Below are 15,182 nucleotides of genomic sequence, written 5' to 3'. Positions count from 1 at the left end.
GGTCTGTGTGCATTCATGTGTTTTGGAGGAGGCCGGGCTTTGGACGGCGAGTGCATCATGGATTTTGTCTAGATGGCGGCCTGAGCTTTACTGAACACGCAATGCTTTAGCTCTTCCTCAGGTGACTCACTGTCAAGACTTTCACCTCTAGGGGCTCCGCCCGCTTTTAGTTTAGTTTAGGTCTATTTTCCCTTTGCAGGGAGTGTGGGATCGTATGATTTCAATGCTAGCAGGCTAAAGTTAGCATTTCCAGATCACCTATTGCACCTTTAATGTAGCTAAACCATGGTTAATTTGTGATTACCATGGTTTAACTAAAATAATCATGTTTTTTTTGTTGTTGTTTTTGTAGTAAAACCATAGTTTATTTTCACAAGGGATATTAATTTGCATTGTCTTTTTTTAAGCAAATTCATAAGTTGGCTATTTTTATCTCTGGGTTGTTGGTTGAACAGTTAATCCGGGCCGTATCCAGATCAGATGGTGGACCTGCGTCTAGAAACGACCACAACGCGTGATGTAATCTGCTGAATCCGGGCCGTATCAAGATCCGATGGTGGACCTGCGCCTAGACACGACCACAACGCGTGATGTAATCAGCTGAATCCGGGCCGTATCCAGATCAGATGGTGGACCTGCGCCTAGAAACGACCACAACGCATGATGTAATTAGCTGAATCCGGGCCGTATCCTGATCCGATGGTGGACCTGCGCCTAGACAGGACCACAACACGTGATGTAATCAGCTGAATCCGGGCCATCTCCAGGTCAGATGGTGGACCTACGCCTAGAAACGACCACAACGCATGATGTAATCAGCTGAATCCGGGCCGTATCCTGATCACATGGTGGACCTGCGTCTAGAAACGACCACAATGCGTGATGTAGTCAGCCGGATCTGGGCCGTATCCAGATCAGATGGTGGACCTGCGCCTAGACACAACCACAACGCTTGATGTAGTCAGCCGGATCCGGGCCATATCCAGATCAGATGGTGGACCTGCACCTAGACACGACCACAATGCAGCCATGAAGTGTCAGCAGAGATTGTGTCAACTAGACAATCCCATGTGAAGGCCTCATCGACACGACAGCTTTCGGCACTGATCCTCAAACTCGTCTCCATACCGCAGTGATGACTTTGACCTTCAGCCAGATGGAGCTGGATAATATTCTGAATTTTCTGATCCAATCTGACTTCTGACCTGTAATGGTGCCTGAATCCTAATCACACACAGTTTGTTCGTTGGCCAGAGGAGAACTGGCCCCCCGACTTAGCCTGGTTTCTCCCAAGTTTTTTTTTTTTTCATTCTGTCAGCTGATGGAGTTTTGGTTCCATGCCACTTTTGCCTTTGTCGCCTCTGGCTTTTGGCTTGCTTAATTGGGGACATTTAGCATTTAATATTCATAATATTCAACACTCCCGTTTTCCCCGGGAGTCTCCCGTATTTCACACCCATCTCCCGCCCCCCTCCCGTTTTGTTATTTCTCCCATGAAACTCCCGTAATTTGTATGGCCCAAACGTCGTTATATGAATAATCAACCCGTTCCAAGGTTTTCCAGATACCAGTCATGTGTAGTTATCTTCTAGTCATTGATTAGCATATTCTGTCTTGATATTCTATAAATCGTGTCCCGGGGGCGGGGTTTATGTACATTTTAGGGTTAACGATGTCACTAACCCGGGAGGAATGTGGTGTAGTCTCTACCAGCCGTTTGTTGTAGTCCTTAAAAAGCGATTTCTTTAAAAGCAAATATCTCACTTTGCTTTGAACTTTGAGCGTCGCAACTTTGCAGATGTTGTTTATACTCAAACAGCAACATTACACACTAACTAAAGTTAGAAAAGTGAAATCATATTCAACCACCCCTTTAACAGTTTATGCAACTGGCCACTGTTCAGTTTTGCAAACTGTACTCACAGATTTGTGGCCTATACCTTATTTTAGAAATCTGTTTTTCTGATTTGTTGTGTATTGTTAAGATGAATACAACTGTCTTAACTGAATTTTTCTATGATTTGGCGATGGGGTGTGTAATGTATAGATGACATGAAACCGCATGTGGTTAAACTGAACCCCCCCCAGGTCTCCCGTATTTTGGTACCCAAATGTTGACAGGTATGCTCAAGGGCACCTTGTTCATTTCCTGTGTTGAGAATCAAACCCGCAACCTTCGGGTTAGTCTTGCTCTCTAACCACATTTGGCCACGACTGGCAACATGGATCTGACTGCTGGTCAGTAGAGCCAGAGACAAATCCAGGGACAGCAGTAAAACCGGTAATCACAAATGAAAGGCAAACACACAGGAACAGAAACTAGAACACTGGACAGCAAAGGGACAGACATGAGCCACAACGATCTGACAAAGAATGACCACAAACACAAGGGTAGAATAGGGAGAACTAAATGAGTACCAGGGGCCTGTTTCAATAAGGAGGTTAAGTGAAAACTGAGTCAGAGTATGTTAACCCTGAAATGAGGGAAACTCTGGGTTTTCCCATTTCAGAATGGGAGGTATGTCAAACCCAAGAAAGCAGGTTAAGTCAAGCCCATTTCTGAAAGAGAGGTAACTTATATTCAGAGTCAGTTACCATGGTAACTTACGCTGTGAACCTAACCTGGTCTGGAGCAGGTTTTCTTCGGTAAACCCAGAGATTATTTCGGTCTCCTCCCCTTTTTTTAAAGAGGAAGCTGTGTTTAAACACCTCATTTATTCTTTTGGTCGTCACGCACATCATTTATTCGTCACGCAAAGAGCATCAAAGTGAATGAAATGGCATGTCCTTTTATGGACGATCCTGTAGATGAAGAGGCTGCATTAATTCGTAGGGAGTTACATTTACGTCAGGAGAGGATTTTGAGGCCCAGAGTGGATTTTTTGTCATATACCTATGCATTTTTATTTGAGCAGTACCGTTTTTCTTTACAGTCAATTAAATACATCCATAATCTCATCCATCCTTACATCAGTAACATCAGCCATCGTGGCCGTGCTCTTACATCTGAGCGGAAACTTTGCGTTGCTTTACGTTTCTATGCAAATGGTGGTTTTCTGTATAACATCGGGGATGCAGAACACATTAGTAAGGCTACTGTATGCAGAGCGATAAGGAAAGTGTGCCTCACTCATAAGCGTTTTCTGAGAATTTTTGTGTTGTTTCCTGGGCACAAACCTGTGAGAGCCATCAAAGAGGAGTTTCACAGGATTGCAGGTCAGTGGTGTAGAAATCGGTTTAAATTAGGCTAACCTGATAAATGACGTTCAGTTAAGAACATCTTGCTGCGACCCCTGGAAGTAACCTAATATTTAGAATTCCTTTTAGGATTTCCCAGTGTGGTTGGATGCATTGATGGCACACATATTCCCATCATTGCACCTTCTGAAAATGAAGCTGACTATGTCAACAGGAGGTCCATTCACAGTATTAATGTGCAGGTACACTGACAGCCTACTGTTTCTAATGGTCAAAGACTACATCACAATACTGTAAAATGTCTCATTCTTTGCACTGTCAAGATGTGATGCTGCAGGCATTTATGAAGGCACTTGAATCTTCGGGAGTGAATGGCTCTGTGTGGTGGCAAACAATTTTCTAATACTGAATAAGAGACAAACATGGGTCAATTGTCTTTAAAGATTATTTATTCCCTTGCAAGGAAAGGTCAGTAGTCATACAGTCATTACAAAGTGCCTGCAGAGTATGTCAAAGAGTGGGGGGTATGACTAAATATGTACAACTAACATATTGTTGCATCCTATACTACCATTGAGTGAAGGCTCTTTGTCTTAGCCATACATTACTTTTTGTCAAGTCACGTATACATGGTCATACACGTACTTACATTCACAAGAGTTAATAACAGTTCTTTGTTCCATCAATGTAGCAGAGAATCATGGGACTCTGCATCCAATCCTCGTGTCATTTTACTACATTAATCTTATTACTATGAATATAAGAAAATTACACATATAGAACATATAAAATTTCTTCCACTTCTGATAAAGTCCCTCCAGGAATTCCCTCAGCCATTGGCCTTCCAGCATTCAGGCTCAGGGCCATCTCCTCTGCATTTGTCAGAGGATGTGGTACAGGTCCGCCCCCCGTTTTGCGAGCCTCTGAATTGTTCTATAGTCTATGCAGCATTTAATGCAATTACCTCAGATTTAACTTTAAATTACAGAAGAATTAAGAGTAATCCCTTTAATTAAATTACAGCATTTACTCGAGCAGCTATTTTCTTCAAAGCTAACTCTCTGTCCTTCGCCGCTGCAGCTGTGTCGCATCTTTTTTTATTTTTTTATAATGTGTTCGTGCTCTCCATACGCTTGCAGAAGCTCATCCAGTTCTGCTGGTGAGAAATATGCAGACCTCTTTTTTTTCTGCCACTGTTGCCATGGTGACTCATAATATCTGTGCTTCTTCTTCTTCTTATAGGATTCCGGCAGTGTAGACGCTGCTGAGCGTATTACTGCCCTCCACAGGTCAAAGTTTGACTTAAATTCTTACATACAATCCTGTATCATGCAAGAACTGAAGAACTGCCTTGGAGATCAGTTTATGCTCATCACTGTGACCAAACAAAGAGAAAAGAGAAGAAGCCTTAACTCCAAGTCCTGTCAGTTTAATAAAGAATATATTCCTTTCTGCCCTATACTTTCTGCATTCTAGGAAAACATGCCCTACTGTCTCAAGACTCCCACATTCACACAAGCCAGAAACATGCTTTCCTACAATGCACAAAGAATAATTTAACCCACAGTGCCCCAACCTCAATCTACACATTTTAATTGAGTCCCTACGTGACAAAATGTTAAATGAACGTCTTTTCCTAACTTTAGGTTGTATGGAAAAGTAGTGTCTACCCCTAATTTCCTTTTCCCACCCTCTCTGCCATTCATTTATTAAACCCTCTTTAATTTGTTCCCTCAGTTCCACCCTCCCTAATAATACATGGACATCTACTTCTCTTCCTAAGCTCTCCTTTGCTATTTTATCCACCCGCACATTCCCCCTCACCCCAGCATGCCCGGGAACCCAGCAAAAACTGATATTACAATCAAACCTAATTCTAAAAAACACATTCAAGATGTCATATACAATGTCAGGACGAGCTTTCGATTTTCCTACTTTTACATTTTCTAGAGTAGCTGCAGAATCAGAGCAAATAATGACTTCTCTAGGTTTTACTTCCTCAATCCACCATAGAGCCCATAAAATTGCCATTAACTCAGCAGTAAGAACAGAACTTCCATTAGAAATACGTCGACCAATTTCCAACCCTAACTGTTCCACATATAGGCTACCCCAAATCCAGCTTTCCCACTAACTAGATCTCTAGATCCATCTGTAAAAATAATCATGGTACTCTCACTGATTGAATTAAGATATTCCTCTATTTTTGGTGCCACCTCACATTTATTTTTTTCCTGAAGAAAACCAAACTCAACACACATTTCAGGCAGCAGCCAATAGGGCATAGGTAACCAATTTGTGTGTTCTACAATACCTCCCTGATCCATGCTCATCTTCCCTGCCCACTTATTTATTATGACAAAAAAATTATTGTATCTATTATCTCCAGCAACCTCTTGCAACAGACACCTTGCTGGGAAGGTATGATTACACCCACTAAGTTTTACCCAGTACTGTAACCCTAGCTTAATGCGTCTTAACCATAAGGGCAGTTCTCCCATTTCAATGAGCAGGGCAGGTACTGGGGTAGTTCTGAAGGCCCCACAGCAAAGCCTCAAAGCTCTTGCCTGCACCACATCCAACCTAGCCAGAACAGTTTTGGAAGCAGATCCATATACAAAGCACCCATAATCAAGAGCAGATCTGATCATAGCCTGAAAAATTAGCATCATTGTCTCCCTATTAGCCCCCCATCCATACCCAGCCAGACTTCTCATCACATTCAAAACTTTTTCACACTTTAACACAATTTTACCTACATGCACAGCCCAAGTCATACGCTCTTCAAACCAAAAACCCAAAAATTTTAAACCTTTACCTTCTCCAATGGAGACCCATACATATATAGCCCTATTTTAGGTAACTTTCTTTTAAAACCAAATATCATATATTTAGTCTTAGAAGCAGAGATTTTGAAGCCCCATGTATTTCCCCATTCCTCTACAGATACTAACACTATACATACTCCCATCGCAGCACGACGATCTTTTTTTGGCAGTCATGGCCTAGTGGTTAGGGAGTTGATCTGGTGACCCAAAGGTTGCTGGTTCGATTCCAGAACCGGTGGGAAATGACTGAGGTGCCCATGAGCAAGGCACCTAACCCCTGATCGCTCCCCGGGCGCCACACAAAGGCTGCCCGCTGCTCTGGGTGTGTGTATCCACGTTTGCAGTGTGTGTGTGTTAACTACTCACTACTCTGCTCCTAATGTGTGTGCATTAACTTGGATGGGTTAAATGCAGAGGTCAAATTCCAAGTATGGGTTACCATACTTGGCCGTCACTTTCACTTTCACTTTCACTCTTTGTATCTGTTTTAAAACAAACTCTACATTACGCCCTCTTTTCCAAACGGCCCCGTCATCTGCAAATAAAGATAACTCGAATCCTCTCTCTATTTTACCAAAGATATCATTAATCATTATATTAAATAAAACTGAACTTATTACACTTCCCTGTGGGGTTCCATTCTCTATGTCCACAGTCTTTGAACTAACACTACCAACCTTTACTTGAATTGTTCTTTTCATTAAAAATTCCTTTATCCAATTAAACATTCGTCCCCTAACTCCCATGTCAAAAATTTTAATCATCAATCCCTCCTTCCACAAAGAATCATAAGCCTTCTCAATATCCAGAAATACACTCACTACTATTTCCTTATTGCTAAATGCCCTTTTAATATCTTGATCCAAAACTGCAACTGACTCCATTGTAGATCTTCCATTTCTAAAACCATTCTGAATATCAACAAATTGTCCTCTAGTTTCTAAAAAATATACCAATCTGTTAGTTACCATCCTCTCCATAATCTTACAGGTCACTGCTGTGAGTGCTATAGGATATAATATCTGTGCTCTATTGATAATAGCTTTTTAGAGTTGTGGTGCAGGCGCTTAACTCAGAGTCAGTCAACTTAGAGTTGATTGAACTAACTCATTTCAGCTGTTCTGAAACTGAAAACTCAGAGTTTCCCATCTCAGGGTAAGTCAACTCAGAGTTCAAGTTTTAACACAGAGTTGGTTGATTCTCCTTATTAAAACAGGCCCAAGCCAGGTGTGGTTGGCCTGATTAGCTTGACAGCTCAATGAGTTGCCCAGCAACGCTGACAGCCAACAAGGCAAAAGAGAGAAATTATACCACTGATATATATACTATATAAATGACTGGATTGCTCACCCAAAGTGTTCAAGCGGCCATCTTACGAATTCCATGTAGGGGGCATTGATTACAAAAATGTTGAGGCCAATAAGCAAAAAAACCATTATGTCTTATATGTTTGACTGTTCAACATAGGCCTATAAGCTTTAGGATATTGAATCATTGTACAGAAATGCTCTCGTAACACTGATCATATAAAAAAGACTGATTGATTTGCTCCAGTTTTATGATACGTTTTGGGAATGTATTCCTGGAAGGCTATATTTATTGTAGTCTGTGAGATGTGAGAGGGGAAAAACATAGTCTTCGCTATCCTATACTAGCCTAAATGTCGGTAACCAAACAGTTGATGGACCCCAATGACTTCCATAGTAGGAAAAAAAAAATACTATGGAAGTCAATGGGGTCCATCAACTGTTTGGTTACCGACATTTTTCAAAATATCTTCTTTTGTGTTCAGCAGAAAAAAGAAATTCATACAGGTTTGAAACAACTTGAGGGTGAGTAAATGATGACAGAATTTTCATTTTTGGGTGAACTATCCCTTTAACAAGGCTAAAATGTCTGCTGTCATTTCAGTTGATCATGATGTCATGGAAAATGAGCCTGTTTTTGAACTTCACGTAAACGCCCAGCTGATGGCGCTGCAATGGACCACTGACTAATCTATACTTTCTGCTTATGATATTATTTTGTTGTTGAAGATATCGAATTGCTTAAACAGAACTATAAGTCCCATTCACACTTAAATTAATTATACACTCACATTCTGTAGAAATGTCTGATACCATTTTAGGTCGTGTCGTAAAAGATGATGCACGTTAACGACCAGCAGATGGCGCTGTAATTGTCCGAATGAATAATCTACAATATTTTGCTTTTGCTTGACAATAACAACTATATATACATTTTGCGAGCCAAATGTGCTCAACCGTATTTCATCTCAAGAAGGTCCATACTTCTGGACCGTTAGCTCTATATTGTTATACATAACCTAATTCTATTCATACTTTATGCCTACTGCTTTAAGAGAAAGGTTTCCCATGTTTAGACATACTTCAGTGAAGCAGCCTTTGTTAGAACGTGTAAATGTCTCGACATGCACTTAGGTGTATGACGTGTTTTCTATGGAAAAAAATTGTGTAGCTTCCTGATTAACACAGGTAGCATAAAACAAAAGCCCCGACAAAACCTGTTCAAATTCCTCTGTATTTATTACCCAGATTCTGTTTCGTCATTCTGAGGTTTTACTTTAGAGAATAAGTATAAACATAACAGTGTATTTTATTGAGAATGTTTTGAATGCTTTAGTTTACATGGTATCATGGTGTAGGCAGATTTACACACATATACACAATTATACACTGAAAAAATGCTTCTGATTGGTAGCACTTATACGACAAGTTGCCAGCTCAGGGTGCTGACCCACCAAAGACTGTCCGATTAGAGACCAAACGGAGATGCACTTTTCTGGGAATAACCCATTTATTGTCACCACTCAACAGACTGGCTTGTATGGTTGTGTTTGTGTGGTTTTCTATCAAATAAACAGTCAAATAAACATGAATATACATAATAATAACAATGATAAATTATAACAATTAAACATGAGCAATAATGTAGTATATTTTAACATCAATAATTAAAAATGCACATTATTATAAAACAAACTGAAAGCAAATGTAAGATAGGCTGTAACTCCTATATTATATTCAACACAGATGTAATCTGACACCTTGTTATGCTGTGAAGATGGTATAGCGCTGCTCTGACTGGATTATGAGTGCGCATGCGCGTGGCGAATTTTCCACAACAGTTCTCCCATTAAATGTAGAAAATATACAGCAAACTCTGCTTCAAACAATAACATAACATGTAATAGTAAAAGAAGTATAACTCTAATCCGGATAATAATAAAGTTATGTATACAAACATACGAGCTAGAGTGGCATGAATACACGAGGGGGAACACACACACATATCTATGATATAACGTTACATCACGGGGACAATAACTTGTTTCCAAGAGCGAATGCAGTACTCATCCAGTGTATAATCAAGGATTACAAACTTACTTTTGCATTCACGCACAACACTTCGTCCGAAATGCGGTATGTAAAACAGTTTATACTGATGTAACTTCAGCGTCAATCTCCGACTCCCGCTGCATTGTAATACTGTCTCTGTGAGGGCGGGGGAGGTCACATGGTCAAAGTTTCTGGACGCTGATTGGCTCAGGTAAGGTGCTGTGTGTGTGGGCCTCAAATACAGAGGGAGAAATTATAAAGAGAGGTTAGGTTTGACAACAAACTATAGCCTTTTTTACAGCCGCCCCCAGATTTCCGTAAGGAAATATGTACACATTCAAAAGGCTTTTATTCTACTGTCGGTTACAATTACTTTAATCAGGAATAGCAGGTAATTGTATAAGGCGTGCAACTGGCCGAGTGTATGTTTTTTCTCCCACCTGAACCTTGGCTGTCCTCACTCTGGTGTCAGCTCCAGGGAATACTTCTGACACCTTTCCCACAGGCCAGAGAGCTCTGGGTAGTTGAGGGTCGATAATCAACACCGTAGTGCCAACCTGGATGTCTGGAGTGTCCTTTCGCCACTTTTGACGACTCTGAAGACCCGGGAGGTAGAATTTGAGGTAATGTCTCCAGAATTGGTCCGCAAGGATCTGGCTGTGACGCCATCGCCGTCGGCTGATCAGCTCAGACTGGGGATATACTGTCAGGGGGAGTGAAGCGTCTGGCCGCCCCATTAGGAGACAATTTGGGGTAATGGGGTCAGGATCAGAAACATCAGATGATGTATAGCCCAGTGGTTTGGAGTTCAAGATTCCTTCAATTTCCACCAACACAGTTTGAAGGACCTCAAAAGTCACTGATTGAGTTCCAAGAGTCACCATTAGTGCGTTTTTCAAGGAGCGAATTTCTCGCTCCCAACAACCTCCAAAGTGGGGTGAGCTAGGAGGGTTGAAATGGAATTCAATTTGTTGTTTAGCCAATTGTCTCTGCAGATCTGGAGCAAGAGCTGTAAAAGCTTCCTTTAACTCCCTTTCACCTCCTCTGAAGTTTGTGCCTTGATCTGACAAGAGCTCATGGGGTTTCCCTCGTCTAGCCGTGAATCGTCTGAGAGCCATAAGGAAGGAGTCGGCTTCCAGACTATGGAGGATGTCGATGTATACTGCTCTGGTAGTGAGGCATTTGAATATTATTCCCCATTTTTTCTCGCTGCGTCGACCCACTTTAACGGTATAGGGGCCAAAGCAGTCCACACCAGTGGAGTAAAAGGTGGGCTTGAACAAACGTAGTCTTGCTGGGGGGAGGTCCGCCATTTTAGGTACCTCTGGTTTTTTTCTCCATTTTTGGCACTGCACACACTCTCGCTGCAGATGCTTGATGGCCTCTCTACCCCGTAGAACCCAATATTTACGGCGGAGTTCAGCGAACACCCTCTCAGGACCTGGATGACAAAGTTTGGAGTCATAACTTTGGATGATAAGTTTCGTGATGGGGTGCTTTGGATCCAATACTATAGGGTGCATGTTGTCAGGGTCAAGGTAGGGACTATGCCGTAAACGTCCGCCAACTCTGATTAATTTGGTTTCTCCATCAAGTTCTGGGGCCAGTGCGACTAGTCGACTGTTCCATGAAAGTGGTTTACCTGTCCTTAGTTGTTCTAAGTCTGATGAAAAGCATTCTTGCTGTGCTTGCTGCAAAACACTGATCTCGGCACTTCTGTAGTCATTGGCTGTAGCCTCACCATTTTTGGCCTCTTGAAGAGCCGTGGACTCGATTAGCTCCTCGAAAGACTTAAACTGACTGAATTCAGAGGAGGTGAAGCAGACTAGAGTACTGGACCCAATCTTGCGAAGTTCATTATCATCTATATCAACTGGACTGGGGCAAACGGGCCACAGGTTGGCTGGATCTTTCAAGAAAGGCGGTCCTTGGCACCAGCGTTTTTCCGGGCCAATCTCGCGCAGACTCATTCCCCGAGTGATGTCATCGGCCGGATTGTTAGCGGAGGGTACATATCGCCAGCTGTGTTGTTCTGTAAGGTCCTGAATTTCTGCCACCCGAGTCCCAACAAATACTTTGAATCGGCAAGAGTCCGATTGTAACCATGTGAGGACCGTAGTGGAATCGGTCCACAAGATCGTTTGGCGTATGGGCAGGTTTAACTCATTGTTGAGTACTTTGGCAAGTTGAGCTCCTGTCAGTGCAGCGCACAGTTCCAGTCGGGGAACAGATTGTTGTTTCTTTGGTGCTACACGTGATCTTGCTGTTAAGAAAGCTACCTCTGTTTGCCCATGTTGATCCTCTGTTCGCAGATATGCCACAGAGCCATAGGCACGTTCGGAGGCATCACAGAAAACATGTATATCTCTTAGGCTCGTTTTTGTGTCTTTGGTGGGGCTACTGTAACACCGAGGAAGAACGATATTCTGTAGGGCTGGTAGCTCCTCCTCCCATTCGGTCCAGGTTTGTAGCAGATCTGTGGGCAAGTTTGGATCATCCCAATCCCGTTTTTTGTCCCACAATCGTTGAACGAGGATCTTGGCGCGAGTGGTGTAGGGGATGAGGTAACCCAACGGGTCGTACTGGCTGGCTAGGATTCTATATATGTTACGCATGGTAGTCTCACTACTGTCTTTGGCACGGTATTTGTAGGAGATTGTATCAGACTGATGGTTCCAGAGGAGCCCCAATGTAGACTCATGGGTGTCTGTTCGGCCTTGTGAAATCCAGAGTTCTGCACTGTCCGAAATTGCATTGTGAGGCAGGTGACTTATAGTTAAAGGGGCATTGCTGGACCACTGCCTCAGCTCGAAGCCTCCATCTGCCAGCAGGTTCCTTATTTTGTCAACGAAACACTTTGCTTCTTCTGCTGAAGTGAAACTTTGTAGGCAGTTGTCTACATAAAAGGATTTCAGTACTGAATTGCAGACATCATCTCCAGGCAGGCTATGATCAAGGACATGTTTCTGGAGTGCAAATACGGCACAGCAGGGGCTGCAGGTAGTGCCGAATGGGAGGACTTGCCATTCGTACACACTGGGTTGTTCCTGTATATTCAGATCTCTCCAGAGGAAACGCAAGAGTGGTTTGTCTTCTGGAAGTAGTCGAATTTGGTGGAACATCCCCTTGATGTCGCTGCTGACTGCTACTGAATGTTCCCTAAATCTGAGTAGCACAGCAAGTAGCGATGGTCCCAACACTGGTCCTGGGAGCAGAAGCTCATTCAAGTTTTGTCCGTGATATTGGAACGAGCAGTTGAAAACTATCCTGTTTTTCCCATTGTGGTGCACCATATGATGCGGGATGTACCAGCAGCTGGAAGGATCTGGCTCAACATTCGGTGGCAATTTACTAACATAACCTGATTGTTCCAGTTTTGAAATCTCAGCAGTATAAGCGGCTGCTTGCTCTGGATTCTTTGCCAGTCTCTTTTCAGTGGCCCTCAGCTGTGATAAGACTGCCTCTTTGGGTGCTCTGAGTTCAGGCATGTTCTTGACACGCAAGAGAGGGGTTGCGTAACGCTCGATACCATCCACCTCAATCCTGATTGTCTTCCTTTCCAAGAGGTCCACCGCCTCCTGGTCCAGTCTGGATCTGATGCAAATCTTTTCGTTGCGCCAGGGCAGTATGTCCATCTGCCATAATTTCTCCACTTGCTTATAGAGATCTGATTCTGGGAATGAAACCGAAGTGAAGAGACAGTGCTGTTCAGTCATCTCCTGCCGAAAGTGTTGGACTGGGCCCTGTAGTGTCCAGCCAAGACGTGTCTTTATAGCCGCTGGTCCCCCTGGAGGGCCTAGTCTTACTGGTTCTACGGGAGTGATCAGATGGGGATAATCAGAACCAATGAGCAGCACGGGACAGACTGCGTCAAAATCATATAGTGGAAGCCCTTTAAGGTGTTGATATCTCTTTCTCAGATTATTCACGGGATGTGAGTGCTCAGCTAAACTTAGCTGTTGAGCAGTAAAGGCACCTTTGATGCGATACCGTTTGGTGGGCTGAGCCATTGGGGAGATTGTAAATGAGACGGCTGCACCCTTGAGAACTTGAAACTCCTGCCTGACTGTTCGAAGGGGTAGGTCTTCAGGCTGACCTTTGAGGCCCAACTGCTGAGCGGCATTGTGGAGGAGGATAGTTCTCTCAGATCCATCATCCTGGATTGCGTATGCATCCATTCTCCTTTTTCCATTTCTGAGAATCACTTTGGTGATTTTAAGAAGAACTTTCCGGCTGGTGGGTGGCTTATGAATCAGGAGAATCTCATTCATAGTGTTGAGCAGACAGGTGTTGGTATCAGCAGTTTCATCGTGAACAGGCTTTGGATTCTCTGGCTTCCAAGCACTGATGTCATGCAGAGCCATAAGGTGTCGACTGTTGCACTGTTTGCATCGCATTTTTAGGTTACATTCTGCTGACTTATGAGTTCTACCACAGCGCCAACATCTATTGTTGTCTTTGACCCAGCTTCGTTTCTGGTCTTTAGTAAGTAGCTTGAAGTTGGTGCAGTTGTTGAGGGAGTGCTTACTGTTGTCACAGTAGGTGCAGTAGGGTCTCAGAGAAGTCTTAGGTGGTGAAGCAGATGGCATAGACTCAGAATTCTCCTTCTCTGTGTTCAGTAAGATTGTGGTGCTTTTAGCGGCTGGCTTAAAGTCTCTGAAAGTCTCTCTTGTTCGTGGTAAGGGCCCTCTTCGTTGATTACTTGAAAACCTTGTAGTGTCCTCTTGAACTTGGATTTCAAACTCCAGCCATTCTGCAAAATCCAGAAGTGTAGGGATGGGCACATGATGTGGATGTGCAAACCTCCGAAACCCCGATCTGAGGTCATGTGGAAGCTTCCCAAGCAGCCGAGACACATGTGACCCACACTGTAATTCGAAAGTTCCCTTTTTGCCTAATTGTTCCAGCATGCCAACCAGGGAACGGACCTTGAGAGCGAAAAGTCTAAAGGCCTTCTGGTCTCCACTAGCTATATTTGTGCCATCCATTAACTCTGCAATCCGTTGTAGAGCTAGTTGATGTGGCTGACCATACTGTTGATCTAAAGCAGCCATCGTCCTTGTGTAAGGGTGTTGCGAATGGCAGTACGAGTCAGCAATTAGCAGAGCCTCCTCTAATTTCAGATGATCCATCAGTATCTGGAATTTGAACCTTTCTGTCGCATTAGCCGGGAGGATATTTTCCAGAGCAATTTTCAGTCGTGAGAACTCTCTTGGGTTAGGATGTATAAAGTCAGGAATTGTGGGGGTTGGACCTCTATACATCAGTTCTCGTTCAGGGGGAGGTGATGGAGTAATTGACCGGCATGGCATTTGTGGATGTCTTGCGGTGTCTTGAGAGACCCAATATGGAGAATTTGAGTGTTCTTGTCTGTGGGAGGAATGTGCCTCTAATCTCTGAACCCCTTGTGGCATATAGTGGTAAGAAGAGCTCTGTTCTCTGTTGTAAGCAGATGCTGGAGTTGGGTGATGTGGAGGACTTTGAAACTTGTCCTCGGTCTGAAGCTCCTTTTGCAGTTTTATGCGCGGAGCTGGTACAGGTCTGAAGCTAGTTTCCTCAGAACGTGCCTGTGGGCGGACACGTGGTGCAGGCACAGGAGAACTGGAGCCATACTGCCTCGTAGGGGTGTCAGATGAAAGGGGCTGACTTCCAGGAAGTTGATGCTCCATCTGAATTTGTGCTTCATTTGCTGCTTGAGCTGAGAAAGCTCCTTTGCATATTGGTCATTTTTGCTCTGGACTGTGTCCCTTTCCTGCTGTATCCTTTGTAGGACTTTGCGGAGATCCTTATTCTCTTC

At 43.3% G+C, this 15,182-nt stretch overlaps 1 protein-coding gene and 1 long non-coding RNA gene across 3 annotated transcripts in view; one reads left to right on the top strand and one right to left on the bottom strand.

Annotated features, from left to right (window-relative positions):
* Positions 1 to 88: 88 nt before the first annotated feature.
* LOC309514019 overlaps positions 89 to 15,182 on the top strand; it is a 113,176-nt gene continuing 98,082 nt past the window's right edge. The window contains exon 1 of the long non-coding RNA XR_014211584.1: positions 89 to 4,468. This is a non-coding gene — a long non-coding RNA (uncharacterized lncRNA). The remainder of the gene's footprint in view (positions 4,469 to 15,182) is intronic.
* Positions 8,623 to 15,055, bottom strand: LOC309513227 (uncharacterized protein). Of its 2 annotated transcripts, none has more exons than XM_082188993.1 (2): positions 9,094 to 15,055; positions 8,623 to 8,895 (listed from the first exon to the last, which is right to left on the bottom strand). In XM_082188993.1, exon 1 carries the CDS (start codon positions 15,052 to 15,054, stop codon positions 9,760 to 9,762), a length of 5,295 nt encoding a protein of 1,764 aa, XP_082045119.1. In that variant the 5' UTR covers position 15,055; the 3' UTR covers positions 8,623 to 8,895; positions 9,094 to 9,759. The 2 variants fall into 2 exon arrangements, with proteins under 2 accessions (XP_082045119.1, XP_082045120.1); XM_082188994.1 differs by having other exon boundaries at positions 9,434 to 15,055.

This window comes from Leuciscus leuciscus (assembly GCF_965113295.1).
Source record: "Leuciscus leuciscus genome assembly, chromosome: 1".
Lineage (NCBI taxonomy): Eukaryota > Metazoa > Chordata > Actinopteri > Cypriniformes > Leuciscidae > Leuciscus > Leuciscus leuciscus.
This window is presented reverse-complemented; position numbering and strand designations above follow the sequence as displayed.